General features: G+C 39.1%; 1 protein-coding gene across 2 annotated transcripts; it reads right to left on the reverse strand.

The window, feature by feature from the left end:
- Positions 1-7,912: 7,912 nt before the first annotated feature.
- LOC131398927 (aldo-keto reductase family 1 member C15-like) lies at positions 7,913-24,800 on the reverse strand. 2 transcript variants are annotated; one of them, XM_058532849.1, is made up of 9 exons: positions 24,717-24,800; positions 18,573-18,740; positions 17,574-17,690; positions 16,569-16,646; positions 15,636-15,758; positions 13,974-14,083; positions 11,747-11,912; positions 9,814-9,887; positions 7,913-7,964 (listed from the first exon to the last, which is right to left on the reverse strand). In XM_058532849.1, exons 1-9 carry the CDS (start codon positions 24,798-24,800, stop codon positions 7,913-7,915), a joined length of 972 nt encoding a protein of 323 aa, XP_058388832.1. The 2 variants fall into 2 exon arrangements, with proteins under 2 accessions (XP_058388832.1, XP_058388829.1); XM_058532846.1 differs by having other exon boundaries at positions 7,913-7,955; positions 9,805-9,887.
- Positions 24,801-25,982: the final 1,182 nt, after the last annotated feature.

Raw genomic sequence — 25,982 nt, forward strand, 5'->3', positions numbered from 1 at the left:
GCCAGAGAAATACATTAAGAGAAAACAAACTCTAGATACGTATTCCATCTGATTTGAGAATTAAAAATTCTCAAAAACATATTAGAAAACTGAATGCAGCAGCATACGCGAAATTTTACACCATAACCAAGTAGCATTCATTCCTGGAATGTAAGGATTGTTCAACATACAAAAATTGGTAAATGTAATACACCACCTTAACAGGATGAAGGAAAAACCACATGATCTACTAAGTTGATGTGGTAAAAGCATTTGGTGAACTCAACCCTCTTTCATGATAAAAGACATTCAGCAAACTAGAAAGAGAAAGAATCTTCCTCAACATAATGAGGCCCATGTACGAAAAACCTACAACTAATATCATACTCCATGGTGAAAGAATGAAAGCATTTCTCCTTAAGATCAATGATATGAAAAATTTGCCCGCTTATGCTTCTCATAGTCAGCATAGTTTTGTAACTTCCAGTTATAGTTGAGAAGATAAAGAAATACTACCCATCCAAAATGGGAAGGATGAAGTAAAATTACCTCTGTTCCAAGATGATATAATCTTATATGAAGTAAGCCCTAAAGATCAAACAACAGACTGTTGGAACTAGTATACAAATTCGGCAAATGTGCAGGATACAAAATCAACACTGAAAAATCAATTACATTTCTATACACTAACAAAAACAATCTGAGAAGGAAATTAAAAAATGATTCCATTTACAATAGCATGAAAAAGAAAAATTATTTAAGAAAAACTTAAATAAGGAGGAAAGAGACCTGTACAACGAAAATTACAAAAGTTGCTTAAAGAAATTGAAGAAGACACAAATATGTGGAAATAAAATCATGTTCCTAAATGAAAGACTTAATATTAGGATGGCAATACTAACCAAAGTGATTTACATTTTCGATGGATTCCTCATGTATATCCCAGCAGCCAGGTATAGCTCTTCTCTTCTCACAGTGGGCCTCTTGCTGCCACATGTAATGAACCTATTAAGAGCCACCAGGCTACAAGTTCCAAGAGTCATTCATTATCAGTGAGGAGGTTGTCCAGAATTGGGTGGCCCCAGGGATTACCTCAAATGGCGGGTGATCAGGATTTCCCCAATGAAAACTCAAATTGGAGATATTCAGGATTTGCCTCATAATCTCAATTATAGAGACCAGAAATTGATGACACTGAGATCAAGAATATACTAGTTGGAATTCCAAAGCAAACCTTCCCTTGTGCCCTCTCTATTTGTAGATGCTATTTGAATTTACCCTGCTGAATTATCTTCCTTACTCAGCCATCTGATTATTCACTTCCCCTGCTATCTATCTCGCTGAAGTCACTCATTCAAATGGCAAGTGTTCTGTCGGAAAGTTGCTAAATTTTAATAGCCAGACACAGTCAAGGGGAATTATAGTGTTGCCAGGAGCAGTTTCGAGTTAGCTGTTTCTCCTTTTTAAGGAATTCAACATCTCCGATGCAATGGACTGTTGTCTAACTATAACCCTTTTCTAAACTTTTTTCTGATCACAGGCATGCTGAGTATTCGCTTTGGAATAAACATGGGAAGGGAGCACTGGTTGGGATGAGCTCCTAATATGATGAACACCATATTGATTATAGTGTTGAAATATATATATCGAATGTGTCTGGATTAATATTAAAATTATTTATATTTTTCTGTGTGCTTTCACAGACCTGAGTCATGGTCAGTTATCCATGCTTTGGGAAGGTATGGTAGTTATTCTTTTAATTAATTTTGAAATTAAAGAAAGATCAAAGTTTCTATTCTCTTTATTTTCTGGAGGGTTAGTGTGGGTAAAGCAGAATCGCTTCTAGATATTGATAAGTGGGTTTGCAACATGAAACACAGACAAGAGGATATTTAAAGACTGCCCTATAAATAATGAATATCATTAACTATGTGCAATAGTTAGAAAAGAGTTGTATTTGGTATAATTTCTAACCAGAATTTCTGAGTACAGCTTTAATGAAGATGAAGTAAGTTCAGTTTTCAGAACTACAACCTTTGAAAGAGAACAGAAGTGGCTTTGGGAGAACTAGTGAGAAACTGCCCTGCCTTTCTCATTCTCGGTTCCAAGGTTGGAGACACAGCCTGCACCAACTACGAAAAGCAGCCCCACCCATCCCCTACACCTCAGTGCTGGGGAACCATATTCTGAATTGGTAAGATTTGACCTCATCTCAACCAGTGCTTCCTTCCTATGTTTATTCAGAACCTAATACTCGGAATGCAGTGTGACTGGAGCAAAGATTAGAATAGGAAATGATCAGACAACATCCCATTGCATCAGCGATGTTAAATTCCGTAGAAAGAAGAAGCAGAGAATGCCTTATAAAACAATCCCTATAGGCATTATTGTATGCTTCCAAACAAAAACCATAAACTACTGAAAGTCTTTTAAAAGGACTACCCAAATACTAGTCTACAAAGTAGCCACATTCAACTCACCTCTGAAGCTTCCTCAAAAGTTCAGATTCCCAGGCCCACTGGAGGATTCAGAAGGAACAACCAGAGAGTTCACCCTGGCTACCCTTAGGCAACAAGACTCATATGTGAGGATTTACCTCCAGTGTGGACTTGGACTGGAAGATATCTGGGTTCACACAGATACCAGGAGAACCAAGTTCACCACCACTGAGCACTCTGAGCAAGCCAGGACCTTAGTCAGGACTACAACCTCTCATTTGCCTCCAATCTGGAAGATTTCCTCACAAACTAGAGAGCCATGGTTATCAGGCACTAAAGTCACCCCCTCCACAAGAGGCTGCTGACAGTTGTGCAGACAATGAACAAGCAGGGACTGCTAGGACTTTGTGATGTTTTAGGGGTTTTGGGAAGGAAAGGGATCTTGTGGAGATGGGAAACAGGAGGGAAGCTCAGGGAACTTAGCAACTTCTGCCTTCACTAGACCCACATACTTGGAGGGAAGGTCGAAAGGGACCTGAGCCCTGGGTTGCTGCTCCTTTTTGGAATCTAGGGTGGCTCTGACTTGTAAGATAGTCTATTTATTGCAGAGGGCCCAGGCTGGACATTCCCCTATTAATCCAATGACCAGTTAGAACCCTCCAGACTCCCAAGGTTCACTGGAAGAACTGGCTGGTACACTGGGGCTAGTGCTTGACCAGTCTGAGTTAGTGGAGTGGTGGGGATTCACATTTTCCCAGTTTATACAATCAGATTGTACAAGAAAACTGTACGTCAAGAGACCTCAGGATTTCCCAGTCCTATAAGGGAGGGACAAGAAGAGAACATCCTGGAATTATAAATAAGTAATGCTCAGGTGCCACCAGTAAATAATTGCTTTATTTTCTCCTCACTCACTCCCTATAAGAGATTGTTCAGTGTACAGAGCACAGCAAATAATTGCTCAGCAAAGGGCATATGGACATGGTTTATAAAATAAATAAAATTTTGCTGCCAGAAGTACTTGTCCCTAGGAAGCGGCCTGCTTAGTTTAATGGAGTCTCTGTTGAGATTTGGGGTCACGTGGTGTTATGTGGAAACAAAAATAAAGTACACTTGAGCTTGACACAGGCTTATGGGTGTGGTGTGTGGGGCTGAGGGGTGTGCAGGCCAAGTTCAGACGGCATTGCTTAGAAAAGGCAGGAGATGGTGGAGGCTGTAAGGGAGGAGGGATGGAAGGGAGGGAGGGTGGAGAGAGGACATGAGGCACTGTCGTTGCCCTGGGAGGAATTTTGAAAAGAAACCAGAGATGTTTAAAGAGATATTAATTAAATTTGAAATATGGTGTTTGATGAAATTCATAACCCATGGAATTTGAAGTACAATCCACTTCACACACTACTGTGTAATGGAGTGCGTTCTGTCTGAAAAGCAAAATGTGTCCTGAATCTGCCCTCAAGAAGAATGAAAGAAAAGCTGAGGCTCTTTTGGAAATCACTCCTTCTGAAACATCATTTTTTACTTTAAAATCACCCAATACTGTTGTGAAACCCTTAGAATCCATGGGGGCTCCTACTCTCAGAGGATGACTCAGCAATTTCCATAGATTGTGAAACTCATGGCTGGTGCATAGTGCAGGGAGTTGTAAAGAGAAAATTAACATCAATGGCTGCTTTGTTAGGCTACAGCCAGGTCAAGAAAACCTATTTCAAATTGGTTTAAACACCACAGAGATGTGTTACCTCCACAACAAGAAGTCCAGACGAAGGGCCATGTCTGTCTGGGTCAGCCACAGGAGGTCCAGATCTTCTCTGATATTCTCCTGGCTCTTCCTTCTCTGTGCATTGGCATCATCCTTGGGCTGGTTGAGGACAGTGCAGCAATTTCAGACATCACATCTCAACAGGATATATCCAGTCAAAGGAGAGGGGCCACCAGTTTTAAGGAGTGAGGGACCTTGTCTTAGAAGCCCTCAGCACAGTTCCCCTCATGTGTCAGTGGACAGGATTGGGTCCCATTCCTTTTCCCAAGGTGATTAAATGTCAAAGACCATGGAGTGAGCATGAGTGATCTAAACAAACCATTTGGAGTGCAATGGGTGTTGGGAAGGCAAACACCTTGACCACTGAAATCATAGTGAGAACCTGATGGTCTTTAGATTGGACGTTTCAGACCTTGGCCACAATTAGAACTGCTTGGTGAGTTTTTAAAATAAAGGGATGCATAAATTTACCACAGTCAAACAAATAATAATCTCCAGTGGATGTGGGTCTCAGCTTCAGATGAAAGGATCCATATTAATAAAAGCAGAGCAATTTTCTTGTTTTTAGGTGTATTTATCCTCTGTGATTGGTACAAGCACAGACTAAGAGGTGAAAAAGGCAGGAGGCCTCACCCAGAAGCAAATCTGTTTAAAGGAGAAATGTAGAGAGCATGAGTGGAATCTGATTTCACTTCAATTTAATTTATTATTAAACCTAATTTGAATGGGTAAACTTCTATGGGACTTGAAAGGATGAAACGGGAGAAAGAGACTCAGTGACTGTATTTAATTGTGAATCAAGAACCTAATGGATTGAGCTGGAGAATATACCACAGTGTAAGAGAATTGATTGGGTGGAATGTGTTAAAGTTAAGATTTCAGAGATGAATCAGTTCTAAGAAGTAAACGTGGGAGCAGTTACCTCGTGTAGTGTAGGTACAAGTTGAAACTCTCAGGAGTGAGGATGTCAAAATACTGAGAAACTTGAGTTGTGTCCGTGAACAAAGATTGTATCGACATATCCTGGGAAGGAATTATAAACTAAGACCATGAACGGAGTGTACTGAGAAGTGGGTACGATAATAGGGTTGAGATGATGTCAGTCTTCAAAGAAAAGTTACTTGATCTCTCTTTCTAAAGGATTTAACACCCCCGATACAATGGACTACTGTCTAACAGGTCCCTTTTTAAACTTTGCTACAATCACACTGCATTTTGAATGTTAGATTCCAATCCAACGGCCAATTTTTAATTCTCATTTTACTTGTCCTCTTAGTAGCATTTGATTCTTCTCCTTGAAACAGTTCCTTCATCTGTTTTTCAAGACACAAAAATCACCTGCTATCCTTTGTACCGAGTATCCCCTCCCTCTCCAACTCCTCTGCTGGTTCCTCCACTTTTGTAACAACTTCTTAATGATGGGATCTTTCATTACTCTTCTCTTCTCTGTCCACACTCACTCATCTAATCTAATCTCTGATCATCTGCCTTTGTGGCTTTAAAATGGCCACTATATTCTGACGAATACCAAATATGTATCTTTAGTCTAGACCCCTCCTCTACTTCTAGACTTGTACACCTTGCTGTCTACACAGCATCTTCACCTGGTTACCTAATAGGCATCTCAAACATACATGTCTAAAATTAAAGTCCTCATCTTCCTGTGAAAATTTGCTCCTCCACATCGTCTCCATCTCAGCAAATGGCAACTCCTCCCTTCCAGTTCCTTATCTCCAAATGTCTTGAGTCAACTTTGACTCCTTTTTTTTTCCTTTTACCATATATCCTATATGAAAGAAAGCTTTGTTGTCTCTACTTTTAAAATACATCCATATTCTAACAACTTCTGACCACCTTGACTGCTCATACCACGGTCATAGCCAACATCATCTCTGAGCTGAACTTTTGTAGGACGCCCTAAAGAGAGTTTATCTCCCTTTTTTCCTCTCAACATAACATCTAGACTGATCCTTTTAAAGCGTGTCAGCTTATGTAGCTACTCCACAATCGTTCTCAATTTCTCTCAGAAACAAAGTTCAAGTCCTTTTGAAAGCCTACATGAGATAGTCCTTCCCAACAGGGCAGATCGGGACTTTATCTTCTACTAGTATCTCCCTCGCTCACTAAAGGTCACCAGCATTAGCATACACTTAAATATTATAGGAACACTCTTTCTTCTTGGCCTTAGCATTTTCTGTTCCGTGTCCAGGAATACTCTCCCACACATCCACACAGCTCACTCTCTTGTTTCATTTCAAGTTTTGCTTAAGACCCACCTTCTCAGTGAAGTCTTCTCTGACCATGACATTTAAAATAGCCCCTAACATTCCCACTGCCCACCACTACTTCCTTTTCTATTGGCATAACTTTTCTCCATATCTCTGTCAAGCATCACAAAGGAACAAAGATTTTAAACTGACCTGCAAGCTAAAAATTAACTTCCCACATTTTCATGTAACCTAGTAGAAGTCATGATACTTGTGGGTCAGAGAAGAATGACTATTTATTACTCGCAACAATAGCTGTAGCCAAAGTAACAGCATATTTTCCAGATTTATTGAAATAAAGTTGGCATATAACACTGTGTATGTTTAAGGTTTACAATATGATGATTTGATACATGAATAGATTGTGAAAATGTTTCCCACAATAATGTTTGCAGTGCTAGGTCCTTGAGCCCTCATTTCTACAGGGTGAAGTGAAGGAGCCCACATGACACCTGAACCTACAGATTGACTTACAAGAGGGAAACCTGGGTCTCAGGAACTCAGATAGATTATAGCAGGCACTGAGCATCCCTGTCATTTCTGTGGAGGGTGATATTTTCTTCATATTACTGGACAGTAATCGTGCCTTCCATTTCTTTGGAGGGAACCACTATCTCTACATTCCAAGGCTGTTTGCTAGACAAACTTCATGAAAAAATAATGTGGAATGCAGGGTAGTCAGTGCCTCTGATAATCAGGCATATGGAAATGTGAGAGCATATGGAATTGTCTCCCAACAGGCATGTGTGCATTTCTAACGGTCAGTACTCCTTATGTCCTTCATGGTCTTCTTCCTCCACTAGCCTGTAAACTCAAGACACTGTTCATTTTAATTTAATCCTTGCCCATTTATTTATTGTTAAATCAATGTCTGGCACATAAAGGATGTTCAATAAAGTTTTTGCTGAATGAATAAATGAAACAATGGGAAAATACACAAGAACTAATCAAAACGCCAAACATAGGCAGATGATTAAGAAATTAAATGAATTAATAAGATGCACTTCTTGACAACAAGCAAATATAATGCTGGAACTGTTAATAATATTTCATAGCTTGGGAATATATCTTCATTAAGTTAAAAAATAGGATACAGTTGGTTTATTGAAGATTATTTCAATTTTGTAAATAAATACATACCCCACATTTCTATAGGAAAATTTTTATGGAAAATGCACCAAAATTCAAGAAATTTTAAATGAGATAATTAAAAGTTATTTTTATTGTCTTTCATTTCCTTTTTATTTTCTAGTTATTTATAATTTGTATATATTATTTTAATAATCACAAAATGCAAGCATCCTTATTTTGAAATCTTTATTATTTCACAAAATGAAAATGAATAAAAGAGAGGTCAGCATCCTGAAACTAGAGACGCTACTTTGAATCAACCCCACCAAGTACAGAAATCCTCTCCATACCCTTAGAAGCATTAAATTCTGGTGGAGCTCATGGTGGATAGCTCATGGTCAATATTCTTCAGAATATGGATAATGAGGGTGATCAACAGCACTGAAAGAGAAGGAGGGATATTAATGCAAAACTCTGTCTTCACACCATCAAGGAGGTTGTTTCTCTCAGGATGCAATTAGGATGAGCTGAAAACTAAATTTACAACCATGTCCCTCCTTCTGTCCTGACACACATACGTGCTGGCTCCCTGTCCATGTGAAAACTCCACCTGCATGTTCAATTCCCACATCCCCACATAAATAAATGCCAAAGCGGCAGAGAGTTTGATTTAAATGACAATTGATATTTATTTATAATTAAGAACTACGGCTAAAATGCTGTGGTCTTTTCAGCACCAGGTGTAACTTTTGTCCCTAGCCAGTGAGAATGATCATGGTAAGGATTTTGCTGCTCTTTTTCACATATTCATTCAACTAATCTGTACTGAGCACCCTCAACAATCCAGAGTCCCTCCATTTAGGAACTTCTAGTCTATTGAGGAGACAACATGTACACCTACATAACCACACCTACAAAATGTCATTACTGTTTTCTGCATTTATAATTCATGAGAATACTTGTTATTCAATCATTAGTACTACTGTTGTTTTACATTTTTTTCCATGTTCTTGTTTTCCTTTTTAAATTTGTCCATTTCAATTCAATTTCACCAAAGAGTGCATTCTGAACAATCCTAAGGGCCAGGAATTGTGCTGTTGATATAGGACCACAAAGATGAGTGTGACTAGGCATTCACAGCCTATTGAAGGAGATCATAGACTTACACTTAAAAGCCTTTGTGAAGGGAAAAGTTACTTTCTTAGAATCATGATATAATTATACACACAAGAAGGAGAATTTTGTGATCTTTCTTTTCGAACTAGATCTTTATTCTATAACTATAGTTTTATTCCTCTCATTTCTAAACTCCCTTCCAAACTTCTCAGTTCAATGAGTCTTCTTTATCTTCATCCTGAGATGCTCCTGCAGTAACTGAACACCTGGAATACTACATTTGTGAACAAGTCAAAGTCAAAGGAGGTGGAGGCTCCCAGGGGATGGTCTCCTGATGGACAAAGACCACCCTGGAGTAAGACTTGCCACAAGAAACAGAGAATCCAGATGAAGTCATTATGGGGTGTGCCACCGGGAACACATCAGTCACTAATGTTAGGGTCAGTTAATTCCATGATCCATTTAAAATTCACTCTGGTGAGATGACATGGCTGAGGAAATGGGAGTTGTGATGCAAAAAGAGGCCAATGAAGAGAGAAATTTGGAAGAAATGGATGCTGTCTTGGAACAGAAATGCCCATTAAGAGAAATGCCACTGGACACTTTGGAGAGTTAGTGGAAGCAGGGCCACGGTAGGACTTGCTCAGAACCTATGCACATTTGCCTTCCTGGGCCCCTTCCTCCAAAAAATTTTAATGTTACATTTCACTGTTGTGTAAGGATAAAAATGAATAGAACCCAGCCTGGATTCATTCTTATGTTTGCATTATTAATATAATTCTTTCTCCTGATTTTAAAAGGAATTAAAGATGATACATTTTATAGGCTCCTAAAAGTATAGTGGGCTGTAGGCATTGTACCTTCCCTGTTGAATGGGTAAGTGGCCCTGTGCGGAAGCTGACGAGACACAAAGACTAGGAACATAAAATTAGTGAATTCCCCATGATGCAAACTTTGGCAATATTACTTGTGGTCTGACTTGGACCCAATCACATTTCTGTTGAGTCAGAGACTGAGCCCTGGAATCACCTCTGGTCTGAGTCTACAGGAAGCTCCCGTTTCACTCTTACACCAAAAATAAGACCTGTCGTCCCAATTTAGAGAAGTCTAGTTCCTCTGCTAACCTGCATGCTACAGAAAACAACCTGTGACAAGCAATCTACAGGTCACTTACAAGAGTATTTTAGCATATCTGAAATTTCTGTTGAGGCCGTCAATTGCTTTCATGTCTTCTGCAGTCAATTCAAAGTCAAAAACCTGAAATGAGGGAGAGGATCACATTAAACATTTCTCCAAAGCAGCTGGCTTCTCCCTGGGAACTTGAGGACTTTCCAGCTGGACGGAGGCAAGGAGAGCGTCCAGGGAAGCCCTCCCTGTGCTCAGCTTCCAGGTGTGCTGGCCTGAGAACTCTTCTGCCTGTGCTGTCCACCTCTCCTTCCCCACTCCCTCTCCTGCTCTCCACTTCACAAAAGAAAGACTCACAGTTCATCAGTTCCAAATCTTTCCATGTGAATTGACTGTGACAGAAAAGAAAAAAAAAACAAAGGGACAATAGGACAATCTGGACAGAATACTTGCTGACATGATCCAACTTTAGTCTGATTTTTCCTTCCCCACCAGCTCCTAGAATTTGACAGCCTTGAATTCAAACAAGTATTGGGAGAAAGAGCAACTCCCCCTTAGGTCGTCTCCAAGTATCTGGCGCCCTTCAGAAAAAGCATTCCCTTATCAACTATCTGACTATATCCCCTGCTCATGCCAACTCCAAACACCATTCTCTCTCTTGTGGTGTTTACTCTTCCCTGTAAAAGAAAACTCTTTCTGATTGATATCTGCGACACGTCTTACATTCAGAGAGTTCTCCTTTTCAATAAAGTCTCTTTTCTTTAAGTATTGATGGTTTTTTATTTTCCAATGCATAGACCCTAATGGAGATTCCATTAATAGCAAAGCAGACTGATCTTTGGTGAGAAATATGAAAGTGGGAAGCTCATTATTTAATAGCAGGGACAACTTATGGAAAACTGAGTGCCTTCTCTTTCTATCTGTCTGTCTATGTAACTAGCTATCTATCTGTCAGCTACCTGTCCACCTGTCAGTCATCTTAAAAATATACTCCAAAAGTGATTTGGTTATCATAAGCATATGTATTAACATGTTGAACTGAAAGGAAAAATAAAATGGGAAATTTTTCTGATTGGTTTAACTATGAGATTTAGATTTATGTATTTGATATTTTTATAGATTGAACTAAATCTACAGCTTCAAGGTTTTAGAGCAAATACATAATAAATAATATGCTCTGAATGTCTTTAATTTAAAAAAATATTTAATATTTTGCAAATATTAAACTCGTGGTTGAATTTTTAGCTGTTGTCTTAAAATGGGATAGAATTTAAGTAGTTTTTCACAATTCTCATGAGGTTCACAACAAAATAAGTTGAAGACCACTGATTGATCTAAGGGACCAGGAGATGTATGAGGGAGAATTTACAGAAAAACTTTACTTGTTTGTTTTTCGTCCATCTATAAACTTGTATATCTAGATCCTACCTCCAAAGAGCTCTTCTGGGGAAAAGGTGCGAAAAGGTGACCCGGAAGAATCACTATATTTAGAGTCTCATGGTCTAGAGAGAACAGAGACATGTAAGCTAACAATTTTAGTTTAATAAAGAAAAACTATCTAACAGAGCCATGCCAAGTGCCATGGTGGTCAACAACGGTGCTGGGGTGTTGTGGTGGTTTAACAAAGCAGCTAATGCTATTTGGTTTGATATTGACATACAAATAGGGGCTCTTCCAGTAGAGTTGGAGAAGGAGAGGAACCTGGGTTGTAAAGGTTTCCCTGCAATGAAGCACTCCTACAACAGATGGAAAAACAGAGATGAAATGTGCTGTGTGTCATACAAGTAGGAGGGGACAAAGTTGGGCCTAGAAGCCATAATACTTAAGACTCTAAGGCCAGTGCTCTCCCTTCCCGCCCTTCCAAGCTGACCTCATAGCACACAGAGAGAGATACACAGGATTGAATGAACACGTGTGGGGGCTGAAAGGCAAGAGAGATGGCCCCTTCACAGAACTGGTTCCTCCCTCTGGAGAGATTCTTCAGCCTGTACCTGGAAGTTCTCTTTGATTCTCTTCTCATTGAAGCTCTTGGCCAAGACCACCACCCCCCTCTGCAGCTGGTAGCGCAGGGCAACCTGGCCTGGGCTTCGGTTGTGTTTCTTGGCAATGGCATTCAAGATTGGATCCTCCAAGAGATACGGACTATCCTTTTCCACCCTGAAAAAAAAATCAAAAAACACATATTTGAAAGGTGCTGGAATGAAAATCCAGATTAATCTTTTCTCCAAGCTCCTCAGATAATTCAGAGAAGTAGGCACAATGTGATATGATTAAAAAAGAGTTTCATGAATATTCATATTGATTCATACATAATAGTACCAAACTGGAAACAACTAATATTTCCATTGCCGGGTGAATGGAGAAGCAACTTGTGGTATTTAATTCCATGCAACGGAATATTACTGAGCAGTAAAGGAGATTGAAGAAGATACCTGCAACAACGTGGATAAATCTTACAGATGTTATGCTCAGCCAAAGAAGCTGGACAGAAAACAGTATATATTCTATGACTTCTTATATAAGTGAAGTACTAGAACATACCAAATAATCTAAGTTGAAAAAGAAATCAGACAGATGGTTGCCTTGGGATGAGGCAGAATGGTCTGAAAAAGAACACAAAAGAAATTTGTTGGGAGATAGAAAGGTTCTGTTTCATGACAGGGGTCGGGTTATAGAGTACATATATTTTGTCAAAATTAGACAACTAAGAATTATGCATGACAAGCTGTGTAAGCTTTACTTTAAAAATGATTTGTTTCACTTTGCATAATACCCTCTATGTCCATCCGTGTTGTCACAAATGGCTGGATTTCATCGTTTCTTACGGCTGAGTAGTATTCCATTGTGTATATATACCACATCTTCTTTATCCATTCGTCCCTTGATGGGCACTTAGGTTTCTTCCAAGTCTTGGCTATGGTGAATAACGCTGCAATGAACACCACCAGAGAGGAAGCGGGGAGGCAGGAGAGCAAAAGGGATAATTCGGCACATGTGTGTGGTGATGGTTTGTAATTAGTATTTGGGTGGTGAACATGATGTAATAGATGCAGAAATAGAAGTATAATGATGTACACCTGAAATTTATACAATGTTATAAACCAATGTTACCTCAATAAACAAAATATTAAAAAAAAAAAAGTGATTTACATTAGGCCGGCCAAGTGGCGTAGCGATTAAGTGCGTGCGCAGGGCTGTGGCGGCCTGGGGATCGCAGGTTCAGATCCCGGGCGCGCACCAAAACACCGCTTGTCAAGCCATGCTGTGGCAGCATCCCATATAAAGTGGAGGAAGATGGGCACGGATGTTAGCCCAGAGCCCATCTTCCTCAGCAAAAAGGAGGGGGATTGGCATCAGATGTTAGCGCAGCACTGATCTTCCCCATAGAAAAAAAAATGATTTACATTAAATCACTTTAAAAAATAATATTTAGAGTGGGGTTGCAATAGATGTCCATATGGAGGAAACAGAATGAAAGAATGTTGGTGATGGTTGAAGCCTAGGGATGGTACCTGGGAATTCACTACACTATTATTTTTTTTATTTAGGTAACATTGCTTTATAACATTACATGAATTTCACATGTACATCATTATATTTTGATTTCTGTGTAGACTACATCTTGTTCACCACCCAAAGTCTAATTACTATCCATCAATACACATGTGCCCTTTCACCATTTTCAGCCTCCTCCCTCTCCACTCACCCTAAGGTAACCACCTGTCTAATCTCTGTATCTGTTTGTTTGTTGTTGTTTTTATCCTTGACTTATGAGTGAGATCATATGATATGTCTCTGAGTTATTTCACTTAGAATAATACCCTCAAGGCCCACCCATGTTATAAAAATGTTAAGATATCATCTTTTTTGTGGCTGAATAGTAGTTCATTGTGTATAAATACCACTTTTTTATCCATTCATCCATTGATTACTACACTGTTGTGATCACAATTTATATTTGAAACTTTCCACAATAAAATGCTAAAAATTAACTTAAAAAAATGTTTCTTGGGGGCGTGCCCCGTGGCATAGCAGTTCAGTGCACACGCTCCGTTGCTAGCGGCCCTGTTTTGGATCCCAGGTGCACACTGATGCACCAGTTGTCAGTCCATGCTGTGGTAGCATTAGCTCAGGGCTGATGCTCCTCACAAAAAAAAAAAAATGTGTTTCTTCATCAACAGAGTTGGTGAAATAGGTTAACTCTAATATTCTCATTACCATTTTGGGTCTCTATGGGACCCCAGGGCACTGTAGGCAACTACAACAATATCCTTGGACTTGCAGAACTCCAGTAGTTTGCTCTGGTTGAGGTAAGGGTGACATTCCACCTGTAAGTTGCCAAGACCAAAAGGTATCAGAATACAGGAGCTAATAACATGTAAATTTGAAAAGACTTTGAAAGGCTATCTAACACTACTTTAATATATATATACTATATTTTTCAAATTGCTGTTTTTTCCATGCACCTTATGAAAATCCCTTCAAATGCAGTTGGTTTTCAGAAATGATCAAACAATTCTCATCTTATATTTTTATTAGTGTTTAAAATGATTAAAGACTCATACAACCAGGTTGTGGCCTCTAAATGTCATTTCCTACTGAAAGAAACTAAGATTTTTTAGAAAAAATGGCTGATTGCAGGTCTGGGCAAAAAGCTACAAATTGAGCCTAGAATAATTACACTCTAGAAAGTTAAGAAGATAGGAAAGACAATTAAGTATGTGAAGGGACTCAGAAAATCACTTGAAGAGGCAAATAAAGTGGTGTAATATGATGATCAGAAAGAAAAGTAACTACATTGGATAGGAAAACATCATATTTGTTAAAATTCATGAATTCACAATGACATACGTATGTGATCAAGTCTTTCTATGTACCCTCCAATATACAAGGGTACAAAATACAGTATCGTATCAAACTGTATCACAGGGATCAATCAGTTACATCAATTGTGTGGGAAGACTTAAAGGATAAAAAGGCTTAGTTTATTTCACAAATTAATTGGAGATAAAGTGATGAAAAAGAAAAAGAACCAGGAGGAGGAGGAAGGGGGGAAGGGAGGGACACATTTTAACATATTTTGAATTATTTTCTAGAACTAGATTGGTAGAAATTAAACAACAAAGACAAAATGTATAAATATTTGAATGGTGTCTTGAGTAATTTTCAATCTGTTTTACAGAAAAGCTGTACAGCTTTACAATGCCACAGTGTTTAAAAATTGGCAGCCTTGGGTGTTATTCTTAGAAATTATTTCCTTTAATTATAATTTCCCATTTCCTCACTTTCCACTCCTTTGCTTTTCTCTCTGGCATTTTCTCTCACCTCTGTGTACCTGTTCCTGCGAGGTGTCACCGACTCCATGTCATTAACCCAATAACTGTTTCCATCCTTATTTGGATTGGCTGCTCCTCAGCAGGGTCCACCCTATGGCTCACACAAACCTTTTCATGCCTCTTCTTTGGCTTTCCTGACACCGCACTCTCCTCATTTTCTCTCTCCCTGTCTGGCAATCTCCTCTTCAATCTCCTAACGAGCACCTCTTTGCCTAATCTTTAAATATTGACTTAATTACGATCCATGAAGCAATACTCAAAAATATAGCCCTGACTGCCTTCCTGAGATCCAGACCACTATTGCCATCTGCCAACTCAGTGTTTCCACTTGGACGTCTCATAGGAACCTCAAGCCCACCTCTGAAGAATTGAACCAATACTCTTCCCATGCCATTCTACCTGTTCCTTCTTTGGCATTTCCTATGGCAGTAAAAGGAGCTATCATTACACAGGTGACATCGAGACAGAAATTTGAGGACTGTTAATTAAGCAACAATGAGTGAAGGGCAGAAAGCAATGAAGACCCAGCGGGGTCCCGGCTCACCTGGTTGCAGACGGGCTTGTGCTTGAGCCCTGGCTTGTTCAAGATCATCTCCAGCTGTTTGTGATTGAAATTGGACACCCCAATGGACTTGGTTAATCCTGCATCTTTACACTTCTCCAGAGCCTGGGGAGGAGGAAAATGTGTGGTAAACTTTTCGTGTAATTTGGCCCTTTCATTTGACATTTAATGTTTTAAACACAGGAAATCTGTTATCACATATGTCACGATTTGACTGAACCCATTTTATCACTTCAATACATTGTTTCCTAATGTCCTTTATTGCTATACACACATATTTTGTCTCCTTGCTTCTATTACATGGACATCCAGGATGATAAACAGACGTGAAGATGCTTTCAATTTCCCTCCCCATCCCCTTCCATGTGCCAATTTCCACTTGGCGTCCAATAGCAACTGGATTAGCTATTGCGCAATGTTGTCCCAGTCAAGGGTGAAGAAGAACTCTCAGGATTTCCTAGTAGAGGGTTTGGATGCTTATTCTTTCCTCGAAGGGTGAAACGTGTGGTGGGAAGGGCTACATAAGTGCATGCTTCACTCTCCTATAGTCCACTCTGCTGCTAAGTCAGACACAGCGTTCCCTCCTTCCATGGGCTTGTTTGTCCATCTTGAGATGGAGCACTAATTCCTCTTAAGTTTGACTGAATATCACTTATAGGGCTCCTAGGCTCAGCCTGATCATTGGGCAAAGAAATCCATACTTAAAACCACAGAAGTTTAGATGAAGAATAGCCCTTAGAAGTCATCCTATTCAGCTCCCTTCCTTTACAGATGAGAACACCATGCTACAGAGAAGTGCAGCAATGTGGCCGATGACAGACAACTTATGGGGCCAGAACCCATTCTTTATGACTCTGATCCAGTGATCTCCACCTCATCACTCAGAGTCTCTTGTACATCAGTGGAGGTACTTACCTCCCATGTGTCACGAAAGTCCACTGTATCTAAAATTATTTTCCCACTTCCGTCTCTTGGCACAAGCTCCTCCCCAGGCTGGAATATGGAGAGCAGAGAGAGGATAAAGAAGAGTTGTCTTTTTTTTAAGAATTACTTTCCTGTGCCTAAGGAGCTTGGTCACAAGACCTACAAGAGGCTAATTGGAGAGTTTGTGTGTATTTATCTGTGTGTGTGTATGTGTGTCTCTGTGTTATAAGAGAAGACATGAGAGGAAGAAAGATCAGCAGCACCTGAGAGACTGTAGCAAAGTGCCTCTCCCCCAATTACCTCTACCCTACTCTTCACACAAACCCCTGAACTTCACTAAGAATGAATTCTCCCCCAAGGTTGGAATTGATTTCATTTCCCAGGGACACACTGGTTTGGATGACAGGACTTACCTTTACTATTGAGGAATGTGTTTTATCTCCAGCTTATGATAATGCAACTCAGAGATAGTGAGGATATCAGGTGTGCTCAGTGAACATCCACTGTGACTGATCCTTTGGATCAGCAAAGCCCAAAGGAGCCCAGTGGTGTAAAATGGACCATCCCAGGGTGTCTCACTCTTGATTGTGACTGAGAGGACCATATGGGGGGTACTCTCCCCCTAAAGTGGTGGGGATTTCCCATTGTATCTCTGCAGTCTGTTGTAACTCAACATTCTTGAGGAACCTAATCACTAAGAGACTACAGGCAGCAGCATGTCAATCAGACATGTAAGGTGATGTCCTCAACTCTTTGAGGTAGAGACACTGAGATCATTGAATTTCAGTGCTTCTGAAGGCTTCGGGATGAGGAAAAAAAAATTTTGACAGTGAAGTGACACAACTGTCCAGGAGACTTGTAAATCATTTAGCAATTCTATCCACCACACTCAAACCTACCTCTCTCAGTAAGAACCCAGAATACCCAGCCAGAATGAGAGAATGGAGGTGCAATAGCAGTGAGGAAATACCCTTGGGCATAACAGCAGAAGCTGACCTTCATAGCAATTGGCCCATGAATGATGAAGAGATCGACAGAGTCCAGTCCAAGTTTCTTCAGTGATCTTTCCAGGGCTGGTCTAACCAATTCTGGTCGAAGGCAAGTAAGCCAAAGCTGCAGTGATAAAAAGAAATAAAAAAATGGCTTATGATTTCCCACATTTGTGGACTCAAATTAAACCTCATAGTTAAAAGATTGAGTAGTGAGTAACAAACTACTGTGGTGGTCTAAAAATAAGAGCTGCTGGGGCTAAATTTATATGACTTCATATAAATGACCTCCTTAAGGTGAACTGAGATCTATTTGAGTGACTCTAAGCAAAATGTAAAAATAGTTAGATTGATGAGGAAAAGCAACTTCAGTGTTTAAAGGGTTAGAAAAGTCAACTCTGCAAGGAAAGTCAAGCAATGTGAGGTAAGGGGAAATGGAACCTACTGTCCCATATAATAAATGCCTGAAAAGAGCCCTGCTGAGAGGCCCACATTCTTAGAACACGTTATCACTGATGTTGAAATACACAGGATAATTCTGTAGAGACCTCAGCTCTCTTGACATTTGAAGTAGTGCTTTCCACCTCAAAAAATTTTACACATTTCAGTAAACTCAATGTTGACATGAGAAAAGTATTTCCTAGTCTGGGTCCCTTTTCTTAATAATATGTTATTCTCACTAGGATATGTCCTGAGAGAATCTGCTGAAGGATAAAAGCAGTGGATTCACTCCACAGTGGCTCAGTCCATCCATACGACAGATGAAGAAGAAAGTATCATTATTTGTTCTTCACATATGAACGCTGACAGATGATCAGAGAGGTTGAGAAATGGGGCCCCACCCTTAACACATTTCAGGGCATAGAAAGCTTTTTCTGTTTTTCTACCATGGGCCCTTGCAATATTAGGAGATAAACAAATTAGTCAAACCAATACGGACTTTTATTTTTTTGCAAAATATTGTATCTGTGATGACAGCAACCTCTCATCACTCCCCTCACAGCACCTTGGTGGTGTAGAATATGTCCTCTCTCTTCACGGTACCATCCGCCATCTTGTCTCGGATGGCCCTGCCGATCTCCTCCTCATTTTGATAGAGGTGTGCCGAGTCGATGTGACGGAAACCTACATCAATAGCCACTTTGGTGGCCTCTTCAGCCTTGCTTTTAGGAACCTATAAAATATTAATAAGAAGGGTTGGAAATACACCTGACTCAGAGAGAGGCAATTTGTTTCCTTCATAGCAGTTTCACTAGTTGTCTCTCCGTATCTCCCATTCCCCTGCTTGATGGTGCAAGCCTTGGTAAGAAACCTTTAGTCTGTCCTGGGGGGGCACAGACTAAAACCAAACATGACGTCTAATCTGGAATGACTTAGTGAAATGGACTTCACCATAGAACACAGAAAATCAAGTCTCTCTCAATAAAGAATTTGTTGTAAAGAGGTAACTGACAGGAAAACTTCTGGCACATGGAAAAAACATCTAAAGATATAGATGGGGAGAGATGTTGATCTATATGTAGATGTAGATAGAGATATAGAGATACTTTTAAGTATAGATGATATAGATATATATACAAATGTAGATTCCAGTATCTATTTTGAGGCTAGAATTGGAAATGAGTCCATAATACCCATGCTCCATCCAGTTTCCACTCAACTGGGCTCTTAAAGTCATTAATGTGGTTTTTATTTTTGTTATCTTTCATATCCCAGGTTCTCTCATTCAATATTTATGCAAGAAATATTTATTAAGTGCCTCCTGTGTGCCTGACATTGTGCTAGACCCTAGAGCCCTGGAAATTTAACCATTAACAAAAGAGACCTTCATAAAACTCCTAAAAGTAAACATAGTGGTAAGCTCCTTGATATTGGTCTTGACAATCATGTTTTGGATTAGACACCAAAAGCAAACGCAATAAATGAAAAAATAAAAGAATGGGACTACATCAAAATAAAAAGCTTCTGCACAGCGAAGGAAACCACCAACAAAATTAAATGGCAATCTGTGGAATGGGAGAAAATATTTGCAAATCACATATCTGATAAGGTGTTAATACTCTAAATATACAAAGAAGACATACAGTTGAATAGCAAAACAATAAATAACCCAATTTAAAAATGGGCAAAGGATCTTAATAGACATTTTTCCGAGGAAGACATACAAATAGTCAATGGGTACCTTCGAAGGTGCTCAACATCACAAATCATCAGGGAAATGCAATACAAAACCACAATGAAATATCACCTCACACCTGTTAGGATGGCTATTATCAAAAAGATAAGAGATAACAAATACTAAGAGAAAAGGGAACCACTGTGCTCTGTTCGTGGGAATGTAAATTGGTACAACCACTGAGGAAAACAATGTGGTGGTATGTCAAGAAATTGAAGATAGAATTACCATCTGCTCCAGCAATTCCACTTCTGCATATTTGTCTAGAGGAAACAAACTCATTATCTCAAAGGGATATCTGTACTCTCTTGTTCATTTCAGCGTTATTCCTAATAGCTAAAGTATGTAAACAACCTATGTGTCCACTGATGGATGAATGGATAAAGAATATATGGTATATGTATACAATGGAACATTATTCAGTTTTGGACAAGAAGGAAAGCTTGTCATTTGTAACAACATAGATGAAGCTGGAGGATATTATACTAAGTGAAATAAGGCAGACAGATAAAGACAAATACTGTAAGGTGGAATCTGAAAAAAATTCAAATTCATGGAAAGAGTAGAAAAGTGCTTGCCAGGGGCTAGATGTTGGAGGAAAATGGGAGAGGTTGGTAAAATGGTACAAACTTTCAGCTATAAGAAAATTAAGGTCAGAGGATCTAATGTGTAACATGGTAACTATATTTGATAATACTATATTGTATAACTGAAGTTTGCTAAGAGAATATAATTTAAATGTCCTCAACAAGAAAAAAAAAGGTAAATATAGGAAGTGATCCTTGCGTTAAGCTTCACGAGTAGAAACTTTTCACAAAGTGTACATGTACCACGTCATCATGTCACACATTTTACTCATCTTAGAATTCTGTCAATTTGACCTGAAAAAAGTTGAAATAAAATTGAAAAAAATAAAGCATACCAATTGGTTTAAAGGGAAAATAATAGTTAATTTTTAGAAAGGTTTTAAGGAGGATTAAATGAGAAATGTACTAGATGGAGTCCATTATTGTGACAGACACAGTTGTCACTCTACCTATATCTGCTAGGCACTCAACGTATCCGTGAAGACTGACCCAGACTTCTAACTGTGAGCACCTATGGCTCTGCATGGGGGATTTCTATGACCACCAGAGTCTCCAGGAGAGGCTCTCAATAATTAGGTAAAGAGGATATCTTGTCCCCTGGATACTACTTAGCCTCTATACATGACTACTCTAGTGCCTACACAATGGGCTCATGAATGGAATAGCCATAGTGGAAGAGATTAAGACTACACATGGGCCAATCACATGACCAACACCAAAGTTGTTTGAGCTACCGCTATTTTGATATGGGTGACTGTCAGCAGCGGCAGAGACTAACACTGAGTCTTGATAAGGCATCCTTCCTCTAGGAGAAAGGCCAACCCCTCAGTGGCGAGTTGACTACAGTAAATTCTCCATCTAACTGGGGGTGGAAGCCACAATTCATCTTTACTGAGACTGAAAACATCTATGTATGAGTTGCAATCTCTTTCCCCAGTTTCTCAGACAGCTTACTATGTAAGGGCTACAGAGTTGGATTTATCCTTATAGCATCCCATGTAGCATTGCCTAGTTGTTCTATTCTCTATGGTCCTTTTCCCTATTTAACAACAGTAATAAAAAAAATTGGATATAATCTAAGTAAGACATACACTGTGCTTAAGCTATAATGGTGTATGCATTGGATAATTATGTCATGCAAACAAACTGGACCTGTCTGACTGCTATTAGCTATTGATATTTCGTGTCATAGCTCTACCAAGACAGAGCATATTGGTTTCTGTAACTTATAGGTGCAATCCCTCCAAAGCAACCAAGAAGCTGCCCCTACCTCACTTTGATCAGTGTTTGACACTTTTTAAGTGTGTTGCAGTCGACCACGTGGATGGGTGAATTATACATTTGATGAGAAGCGGAATTCTGTCTCCGTTGTTACTTTATGCTGCCTATGTCTTCCTTTCTAATACCTAATACTTGGAATGAGTGGCTTTTGATACAACAAAGGTTTCAATGTTGGAAACCTCTGGCAAATTGATTGTCAAATACTTCCAGCACCAAGAAACCTAGAGCAAAGCTGCTACAAACTGGTCATGTTACTTGTATATTTCTCCTGTGCCCAGTGCGCATCAGGGATTTCTAACAAAGAGAAGAGAGACTCAGAATGAGGCAGCAGACGAGTTCACGGAGAGTAGCCTGAGCTTAGATTTTTACATGTGTAAGAAATAAGAATAATAGTTTACCTAGGAGAGGTGTTGAGAAATTAAAGATAATACATGGAAAGTACTTAAAATACATGGTAAGTGTTCAATATATGTTAAGTAACCAAAATAATAATAATGATAACCCACCCTCAAAAGACCCAGCCCCTGAAACCCCAGAGTGAACTGCTTGTCATGCCACTTAGTGAAAGCCAGAGATGGTGAAAAGGGTGCTCTCTCTTATTGACAGAGGTGAGAATTGAGATTCAAGGTGGTAAGAGATCCTAGTTAGTCACTCAGATTATAGGAAGCCTATAATATGATCACAGTTCTGTCTGATTCAGTAGTCAATGCTAAATCACACTGTTATGGTCTGAGGCTCAGAAAAGTAAAATTATTTTACTTTAAAATCATAAAATTTGAACAAAATAATGATGAAAAATCCATCATCTTTTTTGACACTAGATTTAATATATGAACATGTGTGAAAAATATTGTACCAATAAGCACAATTCACCAAACAACTACTGATCCGATCATATAATTGTCATCTCCACACAATCACGGTCACAAACGTGCACATACATGCACCACATACACAGCACATTTGAAAGGTAGAATATGTCTTCTCTCTTCACAGTGCCATCTTCATTGTTGCTTCATGGACAGTGCAACTGCCTTTTCATGATTTTACAAATGAGTGGAATCAATATGACAGAAGCCAGCATCTATAGCTAGTTGGGTGACCTCCACAGCTTTGCCCTTAGGAACCCAGATGAGCAACTAAAGGTAGTAGTTGGATATCCACATGACTGAGAGAGAGCTAAGGCACAAAGTTTGACCTTCCCAAGCATCAGCTTTTCCTCACGTCTTAGGTTAGCTCTGCATGTGTGGTGATGAACCCACGGAAGTTTGCCTGTGAATTTCCTGATGAGTAATAAAAGTTCAGCATCACATGAACGGTTTCAATCCTGGGCCAACACTGGTTGATCATTGATGGTCCCCACCCCACCCGTGGGGTCAGTGATCTGCTGAAATAATTCACAAGATTCAACATATTGATTTAGTAATGGATATGACTTATATTGTGAGAACTCACTAAGCAAAATCCATAAAATCAAAAGGTACATGCAACGAAGTCCCAGGAAACAAGGTGAAAACTTCTAAGAATGCTCTAGCAGTGTAGTCACACAGAACACACTAAATAAAAATTGTATACAGATAAAAAATTAAATATTTAAGGTGCACAACATAATGTTTTTATATAAGTATACATTATGAAACGATTACCACTATTAAGCTGATTAATATATCCATCACATAAGAAAGTTAACTTTTGTGTGTGTGTGGTGAGAACACTTAAGATCTCCTCTCTTAGCAAATCTGAAGAATATAATACTTTATTATTAATGATAGTCACCATGCTGTACAACTGTACTCCAGAACTTATTCATCTTATAACTTAAAATTTATACCCTTTGAACTATATCTCCCCATATTTCCCACTGCCTCCTCTGCCACTCCCTGGTCCCCATTCCTCTCTGCTTCTATGAGTTTGACTTTTTAAAATTTCATATATAAGTGGTATCATGCAATGTTTGTCTTTCTGTGTCTGGCTTATTTCACTTGCATAATGTGCTGCAGGTTCATCCATCTACTTGAAAATGGCAGGATTTCCTTCTGTTTTAAGGCTGAATAATATTCCATTTCTTTCTAAGTGTTTCAGAAGCTTTCTATTTCTATGATGCTGTGAGGAACTTGTTACTTGGTAACTGCCATCAGCTGGGTATGCTCTTGCCTTAGGGGGAGGGGCATTCAAAGGTTTACCAAAGATGAGGCTTCAGTGGTGTCCTTGACTCTGCCCTCCTGTTCATACCATTTTGCACTACAAAGTAAACAAATTCTGTCATCTGTCTCCTAAATGTTTCTCTGAACATTTACTCCTGTTTATAGATGAGAAAATGAGACTCAAAGTTTAGGTACTAATCCCTTGTCATATAACTAAATAATCTCAAGACAAAATTGGAAGACAAACTTCTAAGATTCCAGTCTAGTGACTTGTCCTCCTTGCTCCCTTTTGTGTCCAAGCTCCAACTCTATTTGCTTCAATTGAAAGTACTTTTAAAAGGAAAATAATTGAAACCTTGCCCTGGAAGACTGTAGCTTATTCCCTCAAACGATATTATATTTTCCATTCGGGATAAATTCCCAAGCAGTAGGAGAGGTATGAGCCAAACAACAGGTGGAGTATTTATGGCCTGACACTCAGTAGGCTACCCCACAGCAGAATAGCAACTCTTTCTCATCATTTGTCACTCGCCTCATCTCCAGAATCTTTTAGCACAAATATTTCTCTGGATCACGTCTTCTTGGTGGGAGGAAAAATTTCTTGAATTGCAGAAGTAGACAGAGAAACCACTCCCATGCAATAACCCTCTAAGCAAGAGAGCTGATTATCAGTGTTCTTGACTGCTATGTTTCGTGGTTTTTGTCAACCTGGGAAATAGGCGGTAACTGGAGGAAAACCCGGAATAATCTGTTGATGACTGCATGATCAGACCCCAATGCAGACTGAACATTGGCTACTTTGTCTCTTTGTATGAGGAATAGTTCTAGCCTGGTTACAGGAATCAAGTGAGTCTCCCAGACTCACACAGGAACTCAATGATTTGACCACCTAGGTCAAATTCCACCACTCATGCTAGGTCTATTTTCTTTCTCATTCTCAAACCCAAGACCACCATTGTTACCTCATCAGGTGCATAGGTGCCAAATCCCAGTACAGGAATGTAGTGGCCATCATTCAGTTCCACACGCCAACATTTGGGATCCATTGTCTGTTAGGCCTCTGTCAAGCTGACTCTGTTTTATTCTTCTGCCTTCACAGGTTATGTTAATAACAGGAAAGTAACACGCAATCCACAGGACAGCTGTCAGCATATGGATTGTAGGAGGAGCAAGGTTAAAGCAGGAAGCCATGGAGTGAGAAGAGAATTGAAACTAGTTAATTTGTTTGTTTGTTCTCAAAGAGTAATCTCAGTGCATAATTATCTAGTGATAAAGAAATCATTAATTTTTTGCAATGAGTAAAATTTTTTCCTCAGGATTTGCATATATGAGTAAATTATTACAAGAGATTTGCTCCACAATTATTGACCACATGTTAGACTTGAAATTTCCAAATACTAATCTATTTTTCTTCTTGCCATGATGAAGATTCTTCTTGATCATACATCACTTGAAACAATTAACTATCTTACAGAACACACACACACACACACACGCACAATTTAAAGGAATGATTAATGAGTAATTTTTGAAAAAGTTGACCCTCAAGAATAAATTAAAATGTCAAATTGAAAGAAAATTTGCCTTTTTGTCTTTCCCACCAGCAAAATTACTTTGTTTCCTTTTTCTTTGCTTATTAAAAGAATATCCAGTCCTAACAAGGGTGCAATCCTGAAAACGGTGCCAGAAAAAGACAATCTGGCAAGGTGATTATCAGAATATTAATTATTAACAGTTTTGGGATATTATTTTCAGTATGGAAACAGAATATTTGAGTGTTTATATGTCTCACCCTGTCATATAACTTTTAGAAAATGATCATGATGTAACTACCAAAAATCCTGATGAATATTTTATATAATTTATTATCTTCCTGAAGAGATTCATGAGAAAAAAAAAAGGAAACAATTTAAGTCACAATGATCTTGAGAAGATCTAGACAAATTTCAATGCATTGGTACAAGGGAAAGTTATGAAGCTGTTTAAAAATTGAACACATAGAGTAATATTAGCAAAATGATGAACTAGGAAGCTCTAAGTTCTCCCATGGAGACATAAGGAAACAAGTAGAAATTAGCTGAAATAACCTTACAGGAGCTCTGGAGAACAGCCAAACTAAGATCAACAGCAACAAAGTCAACACCTAGTTAGGAAAAAGCTAGATTCAAAGTGGTAGGAAATTTCATCATGTTCTTACTCCCCCTTGCCGCTCCTCCTGCACAGTGAAG

The sequence above is a fragment of the Diceros bicornis genome, chromosome 36 (assembly GCF_020826845.1).
Source record: "Diceros bicornis minor isolate mBicDic1 chromosome 36, mDicBic1.mat.cur, whole genome shotgun sequence".
Lineage (NCBI taxonomy): Eukaryota > Metazoa > Chordata > Mammalia > Perissodactyla > Rhinocerotidae > Diceros > Diceros bicornis.

Excerpts from the sequence above, each read along its gene's own strand:
- LOC131398927 (XM_058532849.1), bottom strand. The coding sequence starts at position 24,800 with ATGGATCCCAAATGTTGGCGTGTGGAACTGAATGATGGCCACTACATT. Across the intron at positions 17,691-18,572 it reads ACATATTCTACACCACCAAG|CTTTGGCTTACTTGCCTTCG; the intron begins GTGCTGTGAGGG and ends TTATCACTGCAG. Across the intron at positions 9,888-11,746 it reads GAATCAAAGAGAACTTCCAG|GTTTTTGACTTTGAATTGAC; the intron begins GTACAGGCTGAA and ends CCCTCATTTCAG.